Source organism: Anabas testudineus, chromosome 21 (assembly GCF_900324465.2).
Source record: "Anabas testudineus chromosome 21, fAnaTes1.2, whole genome shotgun sequence".
In the NCBI taxonomy this organism is placed as follows: Eukaryota; Metazoa; Chordata; class Actinopteri; order Anabantiformes; family Anabantidae; genus Anabas; species Anabas testudineus.
In genome coordinates, this window is record NC_046629.1 from 15721845 (window position 1) to 15740195 (window position 18351).

Genomic DNA, 18351 nt, shown 5'->3' on the forward strand with positions numbered 1-18351 from the left:
CTTTTTTTGTTTTGTTTTTCTCACTGTACTCAAACAACTCGACTCCGAGTCCCGATGAGGCATGAGCTTCCACGCCGCACCAAACGTCTCCATAAAGTTCCTTTTTTTTTTTTCCCAGTAAAGAGCTACATACAGAGGCCCACTCCCGTTGCACACAAACGCGCACTCAAACACACAAATATCCATAAGAACAAATATGGCTGACATCTAATTCAAGATGGCAGGGTGAGTGCTCAGGCTTCCTGGAAGAATGAAAAAAAAAAAAAGAAAGTGGACAGCAATAAGATATCGAGTCCAATTAAAGAATTGATGCATTTTAGGTCATGAGCAAGACCAATGGAAATTGCCACTGCTGCCAGTGGCTTGTTCACATTTTTCAAGCTGCTGCCATGAGTATTCAAATGGTATTTACAACCAGGAAGCTGATGCGAAAAACAAGCTTTACATAATCTGGAAGTTGAGTCACGGCGACGTCCAGAAGACAGACGTCCAGGCCGCCGTGACTCAACTCACCTGGATGACGGAGAAGCTTCACTGACACAAGCTTACATAATGTAAATAAAACACATGAAAACATCAGTGAATCCATCAGTTCAAGTGATTTTATGTAAAGTGACCACTGTGCAGTGGTTGTATTCCTGATGTTTTGGCTCTTGTAAACTTGTTTCCCTCTCTTCCTCGCAGCATGAACCGCGTGAAAAATAAAACACGGAGCTGAGACCTGGTGATCTCCGACACAAAGGAGGACTTGTGCTTAAGTTTGAAATTAGAGTCCTCTACTCAGTGGGCCTACAAACAGATATATATATTTATATATATGTATAAAAAATAAAAACAAAGCAAAAACTGTGCAGGGCTGTTCTGGGATCTGCTGGTTTTTGTCATGGTGTCAAGCAGAACAGAGCTGCAGGAAAAACAACCAGCATGCTCACTGTGCTGAAAGAAGCAGACTGAAGAAGACCTGATGCTGTGTGTGTTTATTTCTGTGCCTGTGTGTGTGTGTGTGTGTGTGTGAATGTTGGCATTTGTAGGCACTAGGGTTTGACTGACAGGCGTCTTGTCATCTGCAATATGGAAGCTTCCTGTAACTAATATCATCGGACATTTAGTTTTGACGCTTTTCGGTGTAAATAAAATGGCTGAACTCAAAACACCCCTACAGTAGAATTAGGTTAAAACACGAATAAAGGAAGAATCAAACTACAGACCACATGTCTGTGATTCTAATTGCAAAACGTCACGTTAATGTCAGTCTTGCCCTAGTTTGTGTAAGCTGTGACCAGCTGGAGAAAAAAAAAGAGTCTTAATCTAAATTGCAGTGTGTTTTTGGTTTCATCTGTTGCTCCAGATGCACAGGATTACCCACAGTGCACTGCCAGTCGCCAGAAAATGATTACAGACAGTGTGTGTGTGTGTGTGTGTGTGTATGTGTGTGTGTGTGTTTCCACTTGGTTAAGTTTATCTCCCTTCCATGTTCACGTTTCTTCACAGTTTAAGAGGTTGTGGGTTATTTTCTGTTCCTTGCCAACAATCAAACAGTGGGAAAACAAACAAATACAAGTTGTGCTTTGCCTCCTCGATGGTGACACCGTGACAGGTCACCCCCCCCCCCGCTTCAAGATTCAAGTCGAACATTTAAACATTTGGAAAAAGGAACATTTGCACCAAAATATCCAGTCCAATGAGGGATGATACCGATTTAAAAATGCGTTGTTTGATTCTTATCATCGTCTGTAAGGTCGCTTCGGGCCTGTGCTTGTATTCTGCAAGGTCATCTGGAGAGATTTATTTTGAAGGTCTCTGGGAGTTTATTCTGCAGTCACATTATATGGGAATAATAACTTACCACAATTTATAAAAGCTTTTGTTTGTCCACAGAGTCAGCGACACACACTTGCTGAGTGAGCCTCACCTGTGTGTATGTAACCATTAGCTGTTTGTGCTTCATTCTGGCCCAGTTGGAGACAGCCACTCCTCTACTGTAACTCACATTGATACATGGCTAGTATTAACATCCTGCTGTCACTCTCCGACATGCACTAGCTCTGAGAAGCTCTGAGTGTTGCTGTGCTTCTATCTCTAGAATCGAGGGTAAAAGGAAAACGGCTGCGGCTGGATGTAAACTAGAAAAGCCTGACTCCACACTCAAGACATAGAAATTTACAAAGCAGATTGACTATACACTCACTGAAGCAGTAGAAAAATACTTGATAAAGGTCGACGAGATTAGAGGAAAAGTTGTTGTCAAAGGTTGGCAGTTGTGTGATGAAAAAGACGGTAACCCCTCAACCGAGCATTCTTCCACGAGCATCAAGTCTGCACACGTTTGGTTTCACAATATTGCTGCAGTCAGACCGAAAACTCTGAACAGTACCTCAAGAAAAGGCTGAGGAAGAGGAATACTGTTTCTGTCTTCTGGGACCACTGTTATAACTTTGTGCTACCCCCCCCCCAAAAAAGTTTGTGCCACTTTGGAAAGAAGCACATTTTAAAAATACAATAATGTGACAAGTAGCAATGGAAATCCCTTTTGTCGAATGAATAACAATGGAGTGTATAAAATACTGTGTATGTAGACGTATTGGCAGATTAGATCAGATGTAACCAAGTGCATTCTCTGTCGCTCCAATCCTCCACTGAATAGCAAATATCAGTTCTAGAAAGAGTTTTGGCATAACTTTCCGTTTCTTTCTACATTCAGCGAGCCAGCTTATGAGGGACCAAAGTACGTAGAAATTGATGTAGAAATGTATGTAAGATATATAAATAGGAAAAACAAATCACCTAATTCAGATTTGACCTTTTGCACCAATTTTTAAAAAATTAAAAATCGGTTACAGGTCATCACACCATGGCTAGTTTGGGACAACACAAACATCTATTTCAACATCTGAAAACCATAATAATGCTACATGCATTGTTATTAACATACAGTATACTGGGTTAAAAAGAAACACATGTGCTTGTTGTCACGAACTAGACATGGAGATGTGCTTACAATGATCCTGGAGAAGTAGGCTCACCTGGCGGTAATTTGTCACTTTTCAAACGAAGACAGCACCCGAAGTCAAGTTCTGAGGTCTCAGCGGAAAGCAGAGCTAATGCTTTTTGTGCTAGTGTTTGCTGGTGGATGATGCCAGGGAGGAGAACTGGGAGGCAGGGTTTTTGCCTTTCTGTGCTCTTTCGAGTCTAGTGTGTCTTCAGTAGTCAACACCATGGGTCCAGAAAACGACTTGGAATCGGACCCCTAGGACCCAATGCTGTCCCGCGGTGAACGGCGGGAAAAGCTGCCCCACTTCCTGTGTGGCTCGGCTGGTTGAAGCCAGGACTGGCTTTCCTGTGTGTGTGTGTGTGTGTGTGTGTGTGTGTGTGAGTGTGTATTTGGACCGATACAGATTTGTATCTGACCACCACCATTAGTGATGGTGATTTTCTGGCATTAATTATGTTTTCACAGATGTTTTTTGGGGAAAAACTACAAAATGCATTTAGACTATAACGTGACCCTAAAAGGTCTTCATTTAAAAAACAGAGTAACTTTTTAAGGCAGGTTTAAACAGGGCTTTTTGCAGGTCATTACACATTTTTAATTCATAAAAGTGTAATTCTGGGAAACCAATATGGGTCCAACCTTTTGTGTGTGACTGTTGCTGAATGAGCTCATAGCTTGTATGTGTGCTCTGTGAATCAGAAATAGGAACAGTGTGTGATCTTTTGTCCACTTTTGTCCAGTTCAGAAGCTCTCGACGAAGCTGCCCGGAAAGAGGCCAGTCTGGCCTGTCCTCTGCAGGGTGCCTTTGTACCAGCCATCCTCTCTCTTCTTGTGGACGAACACCACATCTCCTTCCCGCAACTCAATCTCTGCCTCACTCTGGGGCGGGTAGGGAACCACCACACGATACCTGCCACACACCGAGACAGTGACAACACACATAGGAGTGAGTGGCGTGAGGAACATCACAAGCTGGAATAATCAAAAAAAAAAAAAAACAAACAAATGTATTTTAGTTTTGTTTTTGTGTGTGTGTGTGTGTGTGTCCACCTTTCTCTGGACAGGGGTTTGGGTTCAGGCCGGAGGACCATCAGAGGGTTGCCGGAGCGTGTTGCCGGGGGCGACATTGGGAAGTTGGTGTCCAGTGAACCGGATTTCCTGTGCAGAGGCTCCAGCCCCATCGCTCCGGCCATCTCACTCTCGATTGGACAGGAACCTGCTCGCCCCTGCGACGCCATTGGACAAGAACCTGAGCGGGCGTGGTGGTGATGATAGTGAGGATGGTGGGTGGGGTCTGTGGCCACGGCACCTTGACCAGGCATTGAGGGGTCATGGGTGGGCGGGGACGACGGGGGTGAGCGAGGTTTCTTCTTGGCTGCGGCTCCTGACAGAAGCTTTAGCAAACCTCCTGCTTTTCTCTCCTTCTAAAAATGGAGATAGAAGTAGGAGAGGATGGAAGCACAAAGGGATGGAGGAACAAGATAGTAAACGCACTGATAGAGAAAGAGACTATAGTTTCAGCAGAAGTTACATGCTGTCAATATTTTCATTTTACATCACAAGTTGTTGTTTTTATATTTTGCTCTGTGTATGGATCAAAGAAACAAGATCACCAAATGTTAGTGAGCTCCAGATACACTTGTAGGTGAACTAATATAGTTTTGCTGCGTCCTCCTGTTTCCAGTCCCTACGCTCTGTACTAACACTTAACATGTTTGTGGGCACACACACACACACACGTGCATGTGTGTATACAGAGTAACAGTACCAGTGCTCAGTTGCAAAGTGTATTTTAAATAGGTAGAATTTTCTGCTGGATAGCTGCAGTACAGCTACAGTAGGTGATGATGATACAATTGGGTTTCAGTGGGTCTCAGTTGCCCAAGAACACCTTGACATGTGGCCAGGAGGATTTGGGAGTTGACTGATCCTGGATTTCATAGATTTCTGCTCTACAAACTGAGCTGCTGCTGCACCAAACTATAGTGAAATCATTTGAAAATGGCACACATACAGGCAGATTCATGCTTGGCTACTGTGCATTCAGACATCTCTGTACGATACCATGAGGACAGTACGGCTTTTTTTCTTATACTGCCTATTATGATATTATACTTTTAATCACGACAGCTTAAACCAATCTGTTACCAAGCATGCCTGAACGGGATTCTTTTTTTTTATTTATTTTTTTTGGTGATGCATGCAGGTGTCATATGAGCTCTGTCTCCACCTCAGCCATCTGTTTCTTTTAAACAACAGCTGATGGATCGATCTTCAGAATGTTTTTTACAACCAATTTCTATTAACACTATTTTTGCACTGCTGTGATGGACATGTCATGGCACAGTTGCAACTGTAAAAAAAATAGTCAGAATACATAAGATTGTGTTGAGAGTTGGAAAAATTAAACAGAATTTGTGGATATTGTATTGAAATCTGGATAGGAGTGCAGCAGAGAGAAGAGCAGTTTTCCAATGTTTTTTTAAATAATAGTTAAAATAAAATTAAAAAACAGCAGAGTAGAGGACAACAAGTTGAACATAAAGAGAAGGAGTCACCTATGGACCTTATAAGCCTGCTTTAAGCCTTATTATAACTCTTAGGATTCAATACTCAAAACTATTTGCTTCCGAATGACTTGATGAAACAGTAGATGATTTAAAGCTGAACTGCAGAACTTAATGGCACTTAGACAACAGCAAATGTGACAAATATGACCAATGTTTCCCAGCGGCAGTATGGAAAGAATCTCAAGTGTTTTACTGTACTCGATCATAGCTGACACATCACTGTACAGCTGCCAGTGGAACTGGCACATTCATTGATGATTTCACCAAAGTACACAGAAGCATTCTGTGTGCGCAGATTCAGCCAGTCGCATCCAAACTCGATGTACAACATGTCATCATTCAGCAGGACAGCAGTCCTAAACATTTGGCTAAAGCAACGAACATGCTTTTCAGAGTGAAGGGGTAGGATTCAGTCAGTCCTCATTATCCATCCTCATTAGTTTGTGATGATCATGACTTATAAACACATTACACAACACTATTGTATCTTTTAAATGTTGCATCTGCATGCAATGTTATTCTGTAATAATACTTTGTATATCTGCATCTCATGCCATCATGTATTTTTCTACTGCCCATTAGCCCCTGTGATACATCTGCAGATGACTCTGTAATACCGTTGACTACTAAACAAGGCTTTAAGATAAATTAGCCGGTGCTTCAAGACCACTATAAAAAGCAGAAGTAGACAGCAAACATGGAATATGATTATAGGAATCTCTGATCTGTCTGAGAAAAACCCAGACCTCAGGAAAACTGATCTCCAAAAAACAACTAATTGCATCTGAACTGGCTGATCAAAAACTTCAATTGGTCAGTTTAACGTCAAATAACTAATTAATAACCAACATCATGTCTTAGCACAGATGTGGATTGATGAGAAAAAAAACTTCCAGAGCAGTCAGGGAGGTTATATAAACACTTTGACTCAGCACACCCACCAGAGAAAACAAATGATATTCCTCCTCTACACCACATGTACCAGTGCTTTACAGATATGCACCCCCTACATTTTTCACATGATGCTTGAATTAATTATTTTTTATTATGAACCCTTAATCCCTTTTCTTAAAACTATGAGAGCAAAAGATTACGCAGTTGCCACAAGTGTGAAAGTACTGAAACATCCACAGGTAAAATGTCCTTCGTGTTGTTCAAATAAAGCTTTTCTGAATTTTAATTAATTTGTGTGAGGGAGGACAAGATGGAGATGAAAACAGGAGTGAGGAGAAACAGATAAAACAGGGGAACAGAGAGTGAAAAGAGCAGTGGGAGAGGGGCTTAGCGAGAGAAAGAGGCAGAGGGGAAAACATTGAAAGTGAGAAAAAGAAAGGATGGAAAGAGAGGGAAGAGAGAAAGAAGCAAGGACAGAGAGAACAGAGATGAAGGGAGGAGAGCTCGAGAGAGGCAGAGAAAAGTAAATAATCACTCCCTCTCTTCTTTCATCTACAGGCTTAAAGTCTTAATCTGCATCCTGAGATGATTGCGCTCGCCTGTGTGTGTATGAGTGTGTGTGTGTGTGTGTGTGTGTGTGTGGTAGCATGAGTGAGTCACACTGCTGCTGTTGTTCCACAACAAACCACCAGATAGCAGCAGACGATCACAATTCATTCATTCCAACTCCTTCTGCATAGATGCTTGTGTGTTTACGTATAAACAAAGTTTATTATTTCAAATGTATGGAATTGCACGGACAAACACACATAAACTAACTTTGCATCTAGGCAAAAAAATTAATTGTCAATGCTGAACTGCGTGAATAGGGAACCTTTTGAACTTCACCTTTCAAAGTAGACGCGGAGGTGTAAAGATTGCTCAGGGATAAGAGTAACCCTCCAGATGCCAGTTTCAGTCCACTCATGAAGGTAATTACTTTATCTTTCACTCGCCCACACTCAACAATTTTCAAATGCTCTAATGATAAATTATCATAATCAAAAGGAACATGCAGGTGGAACACCAAATTTTGCTTAGGGTACTGTCAGTTTGGTGGTTTAAGACAAAGAGCTTCTTTTGTTGGAGACATAAGATTAAATTTAAACTTAAATATTTACTTTATTTGTCACCACTGAAGGGAAAGAAGATTTTAACTCATCAGTATGTAAAAATGCACAGTAGCAAGAAAACCCAGTGAGTAAAGATGGAATGGAAAGCACACATGATCTAAGCTCAAGGTCTTTAGCATTTTCCAAGAGAGTCTGAGACTTTCTTTGCAAGCAGTTCAGACAGACATTCGGTTGGCAGTTTCCCTGCATTCGGAGGCTTCTTGGAACTGGTGTACAAACACAACTCAATGTTCAATGTAATATGTGTCTGTAAAACCGGCTGCGCTCTAGACAGTGCGACTGTGTCGAACAGAGATTATCCTGTGTCTGCCAGACACTTATCATAGCTGCATCATTGCTTCCTCCGTAACAAAGGCCGACTCTGTGCAGCTTCATTGCCATCCAGACTTCAGACCTGATGTTTCTGCTCTGTCGAAGCTCAAAGCAACAAAGGCAGGGTGTGTGAACCAGGGTTAGACTGAACATTTGTTCAAGATATGATGGCAATTCGTTATTATTTGTCCCACTAGTCAGTAGTCTACTCTGCCAAAAAACAAAACAAAAAAATAGTGATTTTCCTTTAGATTTGTATTTTTGTCCAGGCATGAATATAACAGGATGCATTTATAGCATTTAGATCAATATTGGATGCTACACCTACAGATATTTTGAGTGGAGCAGTGGGTCATTTGGGTAAGGCAGGTTGTTTTTATATATAACTAAGACAGATAGCAATGATAGATACAGGCACAGACATTTGACAAAAAATGAACTAAATCCTATTTTGCACCTACTTATACTATGATCAGAGTATAAGTAAATACCAGAATGGTATGAAAGGGTGGCATCAACTGCCTAAATGACCTTTTACGGGAACTGATACTTTAACTAGTTTGTCACTTCTATGGGATAAATCCAGTATGTCAGTAATAATCCTGAATTCAGCCTCTAAAAAATACGAGGTCAAGCCATCGTTGAGTGACACGATGTAAACAAGGCCGTCGCCGGCTGTTCCATATTCAATGAGCTGTTTGTCAGCTAGCCGTGTAGTTAGATTAGCTGTCCCAGACAGTGGAGCCAACAGTGAAACAAATGGAGCTCAGACAGATGTGAGGTTTCTCGGCCATCCTTCACTGTCAGGGCAGCCCGATCCAACATCCACAGATCTTACAACATATGGGATGGCATTCAGCATTTGTGCCAGCTCCCCTGGATGAATGACACATGGTGAGGTAGGAGAGGACGACTGACACATCACATAGACGCATTCAGACAGACACCAATGCTACATATTTCACATCCGCTACTGGGTAATGTCTGAGGAGCAAATTACCTTGTTTTTCACCTGACACAATGTTTTAGTAAAATACTTAAGATGAGTTGTATTCACAGGATGAGTAAAACTTCAGGAATCAAAGAAAGAAGGTGTCTAACCGTGTACGTTATTTCCCTTCATTTATGCAAGACACTGAACCCCAAGTTGCTCATTGTGTTTTTTTGTTATTTAATTTACTTCGGATGAATTTATGTGACAGATAAATAAATATAAATGTAATGGTCAGACCCAGAGCTTAAAGAAGTAGTTGAGCACTCCACTGACAATTAATTAATCTGCAACATAATGAATTTATCATTTCTATAATTTTAAGCATTTCCAACAAATGATCCATTGTTTTAGCTTCACAATTGTGAGAATCTGCTTTGGTCAGTGTGGTAGTAAATCAGTATTTATGGTTGTTTATGGGAGTTTTGATCAGTTGGGTAATATAAAGACATTAGCTTGGACATTTAACTCTTGATAACTCTTGAAAAACAGGATTAGTTACTGCATTAAAGAAAAGTTTCCAGGTGATCTCATTTAACACACTGAATAATTTGCATGTAAAGAATTCTGGTTATTTGAGCCTAATGTTTTTTCACAGTAGACTGTGAAATACCACCTCTTTTTGCAAACCAATGGCATTTCACTCTCATATCAAATGTGTTTTTATAATTATTCATCAGGATAAAACAGGAGCAGGATCAGTGGCTCACCTTCTCTGCTTTGGGTGCAAGGGCGCCCTGAGTGGAAACGTGGGAGGGACCCGGCGATGGCGGCTGCAGTGGACCGGCTGTCTCGCCGTTGAGGAGCACTGCTGACACGTTAGGAGGTGTGAGACATGAGAGAGGGGATGAGAGAGGGAGGAGGGGTCGGGAGGCGGGGGAAGACAGGGGTGAGGGTCCCAAGCTGGGACCTGGAGACACCATGGAGAGAGGACGACCCGACTGGCTGGGGCAGCGTGACGGTGAGGAGCTCTGAGAACGCACTGGAGAGATGGCCACCGTGGGGCGCTCTGGACTTCCAGCAGGAGGACTGTGAACTAAAACAGACACAAATGCAATTGTGGGTTAAGCCAGAAAAATATGTCAAATTGTCTCCATGAACAGTCCAGAGTCCATTTGTACATTGAAACAGGTTTTGCTTGCTGTAGTCATTCCTCAACAAAGTCAACTTTCTGTGCAACAAAACCCAACAACTCTGAAGTTTATCTGAGGTTTCAGTCATCTAAGTTAGACTGAGCACCCTCCAGAGTTTTATTGCATATTTTCTGTTTTGTTGTTCCATCACTTACCTTGTAAGTACAATAAGAAGTGATCTTTTAGTTTTTCATTTTTTTCAATTTCATTGTTAATGTGGTCAAAGCTGATAATGTGTCTTTTCCTCTCGATGATATGAATTGACATCAGTTAGTATTTCCATGAGATGCAGTTTTACAGAAATATACAAAAGCTATTTTTTCATCTCTGAGCCAGCCAGGACATTTGGCAAATGCATGGAAACATGCTACAAGTAATCTTAAGTTTAACTTGAGACCTCAACTCTGAAGTAAACCCTTGTAGAAATAAAAACTGGCTGAGATGGTTGGAACACTTTTTTTTCAGTCTTTCATTTGTATGAGTACATTTTGTGCTCAGGAGAATACAGCACACAAAAACAACACAGTCATAAGCATACAGGCATGTGCACACACACACATACACACACACACGCACATACACACATGGTTGCTAGCCACCTGCTTTTCTACACTGCAGTACTCAGGCAGAAATCCATAGCGAGGCGCACAGGTCATGTGATAAAACCAGTAAATGCCAGAACTGTGCACATACTTTATTTTGTAATAGGGACCAGATGTGTGTATGTGTATGTTTATGTGTGAGTGTAGAGAGAGGGAGAGAGGGAGAGAGAGGGGGAGAGAGAGAGAGAGGGAGAGAGAGAGAGGGAGAAACAGTGAAAAAAGGAAAGAGGCGGAGAGGGAGAAGCATGAAGCTCTGTCATTACGCCTCCATAAAACAAAAAGCACAGTGATGTCATTCAGCTGTGTGTTTGTGAGCCTGTGTGTTCACTTGTGCGTATGTCTGTATGTGGGAGCGCACGTCTGTATGTGTGTGTGTGTGTGTGTGTGTGTGTGTGTGTGTGTGTGTGTGTGTTGGCAGTCTTCCCACAATGTGTACTCTTCACCTAGCCAAAAGGAACCTTCACCAAAAGACACAAAGAGAAAGAGAGAAAGGGGTGTTGGAGAGATGAATAGACTCTGAGTGCAGAGCAAGGCTGATATGATCTAGACCTTGTAAAGACACAGGTGTGTGTGTGTGTGTGTGTTGATTGGGTGTGTGTGAATGTTCTCATGGCACAAACAGTACCACTGCATGATCAGAGCACTTAGCAATGTCTTTGTGTTGTGTGCACACAGAATATGTTCGAGTGCATGCTGTAACAGCAATTGTGCCTAATTATTCTACTCTGTGACTGAGTGACGTGATGTTTTTGATTATGTGGGTTCATAACAAGTACAGAGGAAAGTAAGACTGTGGCAGGCTACATTATGTTTGCTTCAAACAACAGCATCACAGGGATCTGCGTCCATTCTCAAAAAGGCTATAAGCCAGAATAGGATTAATTACTATCACTACCTGTTGCGTGACTGAACAGTGGAACACTGGCAGGAAACATTTTGTATTCTGTGTGGATAATACAGCGTAGCCAACCTCCTATATACAGAATGCTGTAGAAAAGAACATGCATGCGGGCAACACTGCATTTTACCCAACAACATATTTTTTCAGTATTCACAACATGACGCAGTCACCGCTGTCACCTCACAACAACAATCCCCCAGCTGTCTGGGTTTTTCTGTAAACAGTTTTTTATGTTTTCTCCTATTCTGTGCGGGTTTTGAGTATGCGAGCAGTTTTACAGTACAGTGTACGTCTGCGTGTCTGTTTTAAGCCCTGTGACAGAAAACTGAAGCCTAGAAAATAGCTATATGTGAACTGCAATTCAAAACAGGCCTGCCTGAATGAAGTGAGGTCCATAAAGACCCAGTTTTCACAATCTGGTGTACAGGGACTTGAGAGCCTTGACCTCAAACCCATTCAACACCTTAGGGATGAAGTGGAACACCAACTGTGTCCATGTTAATCAGTGCATTTACAAGGACTACATGGTAACCAGGTTACTGGTGACCCTGAGTCATTTACAGTGCAAACGTAACGAGGAGCTTTGTGTTAGGTTCAGTTTGAGCTAAAAACAAGATCACGTCACACATTACTGTGTAATGATCTCTTCTTTCATCCAGCCACACTTCTCAGTAGTAGAGTAGTGAGTGTCTGCAGCCTTTGTTATGCACATACGCTCTTGCAGAAAGCTGAATAGAAACCCGGTTACAGGTTTACATGGCAGGGTAACCAGAGTTCTCCAGAAGAATCAGGTTTCCCTAATCCCCTACCCCGTTTACGGTAACCAGGTTTCCCGTTTACATGACACTTAAGAAATCAGCTTTCTCAACTTAGTGCATGTAAATGCACAAGTGCAGGACCTTATTAATGCCTTTGTGACTGAATGAAAACAAACCCCTGCGCTCAGACGAGCCGATTGTAAGCTCTTCAATGCCAATATTAATGCAACTAAAGTTAACTTTACTCACATTTACTCATATTCAACTTATAATTCTTTTTATTTTTTGCCCTCTGTGCTGGTTCCACAAGGTAGTGCACTAGATAATGCTGCAGACCATGAAACTGCAAGAATACCACAGACAGAACATTCCTCTGGTAGGATAATCTAGATTTACCTCTCATATCACTTACTGTGACATTGGGAGACTTTAATGTGGCTGTTGTTGCCGTACACATGAGCACCTCCATTTCTGAACCTTTCCAAAGTGTCACGTTGATCATAAACAGTAAAAATCCTACTTTATACTTTATCTCTTATGGTATGGTGAGGCTGTGACATTACGTTAACTCATTTTAAGTGAATGTTTCTCACTGTACGAAACTGAAAACAGCTTCTGTATGTTTCAATGTTCCGATTTTCAAATGCTTAACAAGTCAAACTCGTACATTTCTATTGTAACTGTGTGTGTGTGTCTGTTGTTTTTTGCTTACCCAGCTGCATTGAGGTGCGTGCCTGGTTAACCATATGCTGACTGGAGCGCAGACAGTTCTTCAGCTGGGCGGCAGCAGTTTGCGGCGAGGAGGCAGGACTGACAGAGTTAGATGAGTTTACAAGTGGGGTGGAGGGACGTGTTGAAGAGGGCCCCGGGGACCCTGGTGATGAAGGGTCAGAGATTTTACTCCCCACCTGACTACATCCACCTCCCCCTCCTCCACTACCTACTGGACTGGAAAGACACGAGCCCCGAGCAGCACCCACTCCAAATGGAGCCCTTCAAAGAAGAAAGGGGGGGGGGGAAGAAGATATTGACTTGTCATTTACAGTAAATTTCCAAATAATCATCCTGTAGCTCAGGGTCACAGATTTTTACTTTTGGCAGCTAAAGTCATATGTTAACAGAAAGGGTATTGCTTCAGAGTTGGCGGCTGTTGATGTCTGTCATTGCTGTCCCACCGCACTGATTCGGACTGAAATAGATAGGAAATAACAGAAAAAAGATGGATTGCCAAGAAACTTGGAACAGATATGCATGGATATGTGACTGTCTCCTGACTCTGGTGATTCGGTGTCTCAGGAACTACTGGGAAGAATGACAGCACACATGCAGTAGGGATGAATTTTAATCTCTTTTGGTGATCTTTTGATGAACCTTCAATTTTCATCTACAGTAGCGCCACCGTCACATCAGAAGACCAATTTATCCAGTGCTTTGCTTTACGCTAAAATACCTGCAAAACTAGTGACATTCCCATCAGCCTCAGCTTTACTTTGTACAAAGCTGCTAACATGACTGTTGACTTTTATTCCTGTTTAGTGCAAAATGTTAACAGCCACAATTTACTCCGTAATAGCAGAGCAGGAGCTGCTAATGGTACTATTATTCCCTGTCAAAGTGAGTGATTTCAGTGCCATTATCTGACCAATGGTTCAGTACAATTACCAGTGTCCTGCTGCAACATGTATGGAGCTGCAGGCTGCTCATCTTGGTTTGCAGTGTGCTGAATAGCAGCACGGTAAGGTGAACATTATTGACGCAGCGGTATTCACGCTCTTATGGCTGTCCATCGACTTCTCCTCAGACACATAGCGTCACACATAGAGTTATGGTTCTCTTCATTTGTTTTTCTGTTAGCAGAAACGGTTCTTTCACTTGAAGTTTTTGAGGGTGTATATTGTGTGCATTGGATTTAATAGGTTTCTAAAGGACCATATCTTTGGACACTGTGAGCAGCTTGCGTTTTTGCAAGAGAGGAGACAATCATCATTTACACCAAACTGCTTTCCTGCCAGAGTGGAAGAGCCTCCGAAGCAGCCTTCATAATATTATTACACACTGACAATGTCAGATGAATCCAGAATAACAATACAGCAATCCAAATGCATTCATAAACTCTTATTTTGGAGACAGATCAAACTGTCATGTGTTAGTATTAAACAGGATAATAAATACCACGGCCAATATGTACATATTTGACACTGATGAAAGAATGACGCACGTGTGCGTGCATCTTTGGCAGCCTCTCATTATCATATCGAAAAATTTTCTGAGCTGCACTGCAGACAAAGGAGGGGGAGAGGTAAGGAGTGAGGGAGGGGGGGAGAAGAAGAAAGTATGCTTGTGCAAAAATAACAAATTGCCTCTCATTTGATTACTCGCCCATCCCGCCGCTCTCTCCCTCTCTCTCTTTCTCTAAGATTGCATAACTGCAAAATGTGAAGCAGCCATTCATATCTAGTGGAGAGGGACACCTGCTGTTTTTGCAGCCGTTGGATCTCTTTGTGCCTTTTTCTCTTTCTTTCTTATGCTTTCTCTTCCTCCGTCACCCGTCATTATGTCTTTCAAATCTCTTCGATTTCAGTTTCTCTCCATCTTCCTCTACCTATTTGTACCTCCTTTACCTTTTTCTTCTCCTCTCCCAGTGACTCCTTCGCTTCATATATTCTTTTCAGTTCACTTTTCTCTGAGCACCGCATCTTTATTTTTTCATCGTCTCATTGTTTTTCTTGGCTCCCCCCCCCCCCCCCCTCTTTTTTTTTGTTGTTGTTCTGTTATTCTAAATGATCCTTGCTTGCATTTTCTTCCCCTCTCTCCCCTTTTTCTTTGACTGCATAATGGAGCAGAATACAGATTAGATGAACAGCCACTGCAAATGTTTTCATGCATACAGGAATAATGAGGGTAATTAAATTGCCAAATATGACTTCGGCACACTCATTTTTCTGTTTTATTTTCTTTTAGCAGCTATACGTAACAGTGTTCAGGATGCCAACAGTAACGGTGATGATGATGATAATGATCTGCACTGAACATAGCTCAACAGAAAGGCAGAGGCAGTATCAGCGGCTGATACACATCTTTTTTTGTAATTAAGTTTGTATTTAAAGTCAAACAAAAAAAATATTACCCAAAAAGGACAAATTTGTCCTAATAAAAAAAGAACAGATAGGGTTTTCTTGCTTTGCTCCCTGTTTTTGGGCAGTTTTGTGAGTACACAGAATCACATGCAATTACATTCTATTACAAGAAACTAAATAGCAGTGCTCAGCCAGATCTGTATTCTGCTTCAGTTGGATTCAGGAAATGAACGTGAAAAATTACAATGCAAATTGCCACTGTGTTGGCGCCATCGCTGCTTTTGTGTGGAGACAGAATTAGGGTCCTTGGTCTGATTGTGTTGCACTGGTGGGTTCACATGAAGTATTTAGGGACATGAGGCTGAAGGGAATCAACTCATGTGTCCTGTGCTCATACTGTGGTCTCTATAGCAAGTCTGTCACTTTTTCATCTTGAGCAAAGAAGAGTACTTCAAGGTTTGCAACCCTCTAAAGACCTGTAACACCACCGCTGCCTGTTTCTGGCTGCTTATGGGGATGACAAAGTCCCGTGGGAAGCTGTATCACCACAATATCCTCCACCCTCTCATACCAGAGTCTGAGCTCACTGACCTGGAGACGGGAGTGACATAGTTTCCTGGGAAGACACCGGAGGCTGCGGTTCTCAGTGAAGTGCCTTTGAACCATCCATCTTGACACTTCTCCGTCACCCGATACATCTCCCCTTTCCTAAGTTCCAGCTCGTCAGCCTTCTGGGGCTTGTAGGCATATAGAGCCAGATATCTAGGGAATAAATGCATCAGACAAAGTTTTAAGGTGAATCAAATAACAAGAGAAATCAAGTTTGTACAAAAGACTCAACAACTGCTCAGCAAGTGCAGCAATAGACTTTTTAATGATATGTATTTTGAAAAATCAACAAACAAAACAAACACAAGCAATTAGCAATGCAAAACCCAAATAAATGAACATTCAAATCCCATTAAATAACAAATCTTCCCACTATTTTACCACTAAAGAAAAAAATAAGGTTGTATGCACTGAGCCAAGAGTATTTTTAACACTTCTAATTTTCTTTGACTGAACAGAGCAGAGGATCAACAAATAACAGCCTGCATGCTGTTGATTATTTTTTATTAAAGACCATCTACAATATATTTGTTGGGTCAAATGACTATTCAAATAGTAGCAACAAATAAGCACACTAGTACAAAACAAAACATTAAGCATCAGCTTCTTTAAATAGGTTGGATCCAATCAACACTCTTTATTTAGATCCCAACTGGACAATGTTTTCTTGTTTTCTTTTTTCTATGTTTCCTTTATAGGATATGCTGCATAAAATCTAAAATTATCAAAATCAGAAAAAGGGTGACTCCCAACCCAAGAAGTGACTTAATGGGATTTCATTTGAATTCCTAATGATGGTTCAAATTATTTTCTTTTGGGTAGTGATGTGACCATCACAGGCTGATTGAATGATTTTTTTTTCTCCCAAACGTTTGCAGCTATCGCTGTGAATGGGTGCCTAATCAATGTGACCTTACTTACCAGCCTACTAACAGGTTCACTGATAAATGTAGTATTGAGCATCTAACTACTGTATGCACGACTGTTTATGTGTTGAGTATAGTGTACCGCTCCTGCATTAACATATAAATGAGTTTCTGGTCCTGTCGCTGGGAGACATTCGTAGTATGTAGTGCCAGACTCCGTGAGAAGACGATAAGACCACAGAGTAAACAAGCCCTATATGTGCTGCCTCCCCGTTGCCATGGTAACAGATGTGGGGACTGTCTCCCGTCTTCCCATGGCAACAGGAATAGTACCAGTGCCAGGTTAAGATGGAAACGTCTGACCTCACCAGTAGGACGAACCCACTCTGGGCTTGTGTTTTAAAGGGTAACTTCCATTTTCTCGACTCCAGTAATTCTAGTTTGAGGAATACACGTATACATTAAAGTTCCATCTGCCTTCCATATATCAGTAAAAGTCACATCTCTTTTCATTTTTTGTCTCACCAATGGGGGTTGGATAACAAAACTGATTCGCAGGGGTCCTGCTGGACACCACCAATTATTGAAGATGAACAAAAGCCTTGGCAAAGAGAGATAATGCTAGTCAATTCCAAGTTCTCTGCCAAAATGGTCATTAAAGTTCCCCAGAGGAAGCCCAATGGAATAGTGTCTATAATAAGTAACTATAAAAGAAATGGTCAGGAAAGCAGTGTGCATTCTGTTTAAGATAAGAAATGTGTCTTCTGAGTTTGTGAAGACCCTGATTGGTTGAGAGTAATTGTAATTTTAGAAGAAGTGAAGACTGAGCAAATGTTCACAAAAATATCCTGATTTTTAATGTCTAATAGTCAAATTGTTCAACACAAAGATGGAAGTACGAGATCCGAAATACACATTCACCTTCAAGGTAACCCTATCTTTCTGGCAGAAAGCTCGCAGATTAATTACAAGGTAAATTATAGAACAGTCTTGCTCAGCAGTGGCACCTCACCAGCCATCTGGATGTACATTTAAGAAATTATCAACCTGTGTGTAGTGCAGTTAGTGAAACTAATAGTGTCCAACTGTGGTCTATGTAGCATTACTTTCTTTATACTGTGTATCAATACTAAGCCATATTACCTACGTGAATTGTCTGATTTAAATTTTCTAGCACATGTCTCTTATCCCTTTTTCTCCATCATGTGTCTTAATCCAAGACACAATTTCATTAAAATAAAAGAATTATGTAATGTATCTATTCAATTAAATGATAAAAAGTAGCACAGTTCTGAAACTTTTAATGTGATAATTATAAAATCTAATCGCAAAAAAGAACTGAGATTTGTGTTGCAACCTTTATGATGTGTTCAAGTAGCTTCTATGGACTGCATGTCAAATCTGGTTTCCAGGCTCCTTTTTACTGTTTTACTAGTGTTTGTCTTGCATGTAATTTGCATACAGGCTATATTTT

General features: G+C 41.3%; 1 protein-coding gene across 1 annotated transcript in view; it reads right to left on the bottom strand.

Annotated features, from left to right (window-relative positions):
- Nucleotides 1–1912: 1912 nt before the first annotated feature.
- Nucleotides 1913–18351, bottom strand: part of LOC113173518 (E3 ubiquitin-protein ligase SH3RF3) — a 66335-nt gene continuing 49896 nt past the window's right edge. The window contains exons 6-10 of the mRNA XM_026376946.1: nt 15994–16164; nt 13038–13318; nt 9642–9967; nt 4043–4416; nt 1913–3902 (exon numbers count right to left, since the gene is read on the bottom strand). Coding sequence (XP_026232731.1) covers nt 3734–3902; nt 4043–4416; nt 9642–9967; nt 13038–13318; nt 15994–16164 — 1321 coding nt within the window. The 3' untranslated portion in view covers nt 1913–3733. The remainder of the gene's footprint in view (nt 3903–4042; nt 4417–9641; nt 9968–13037; nt 13319–15993; nt 16165–18351) is intronic.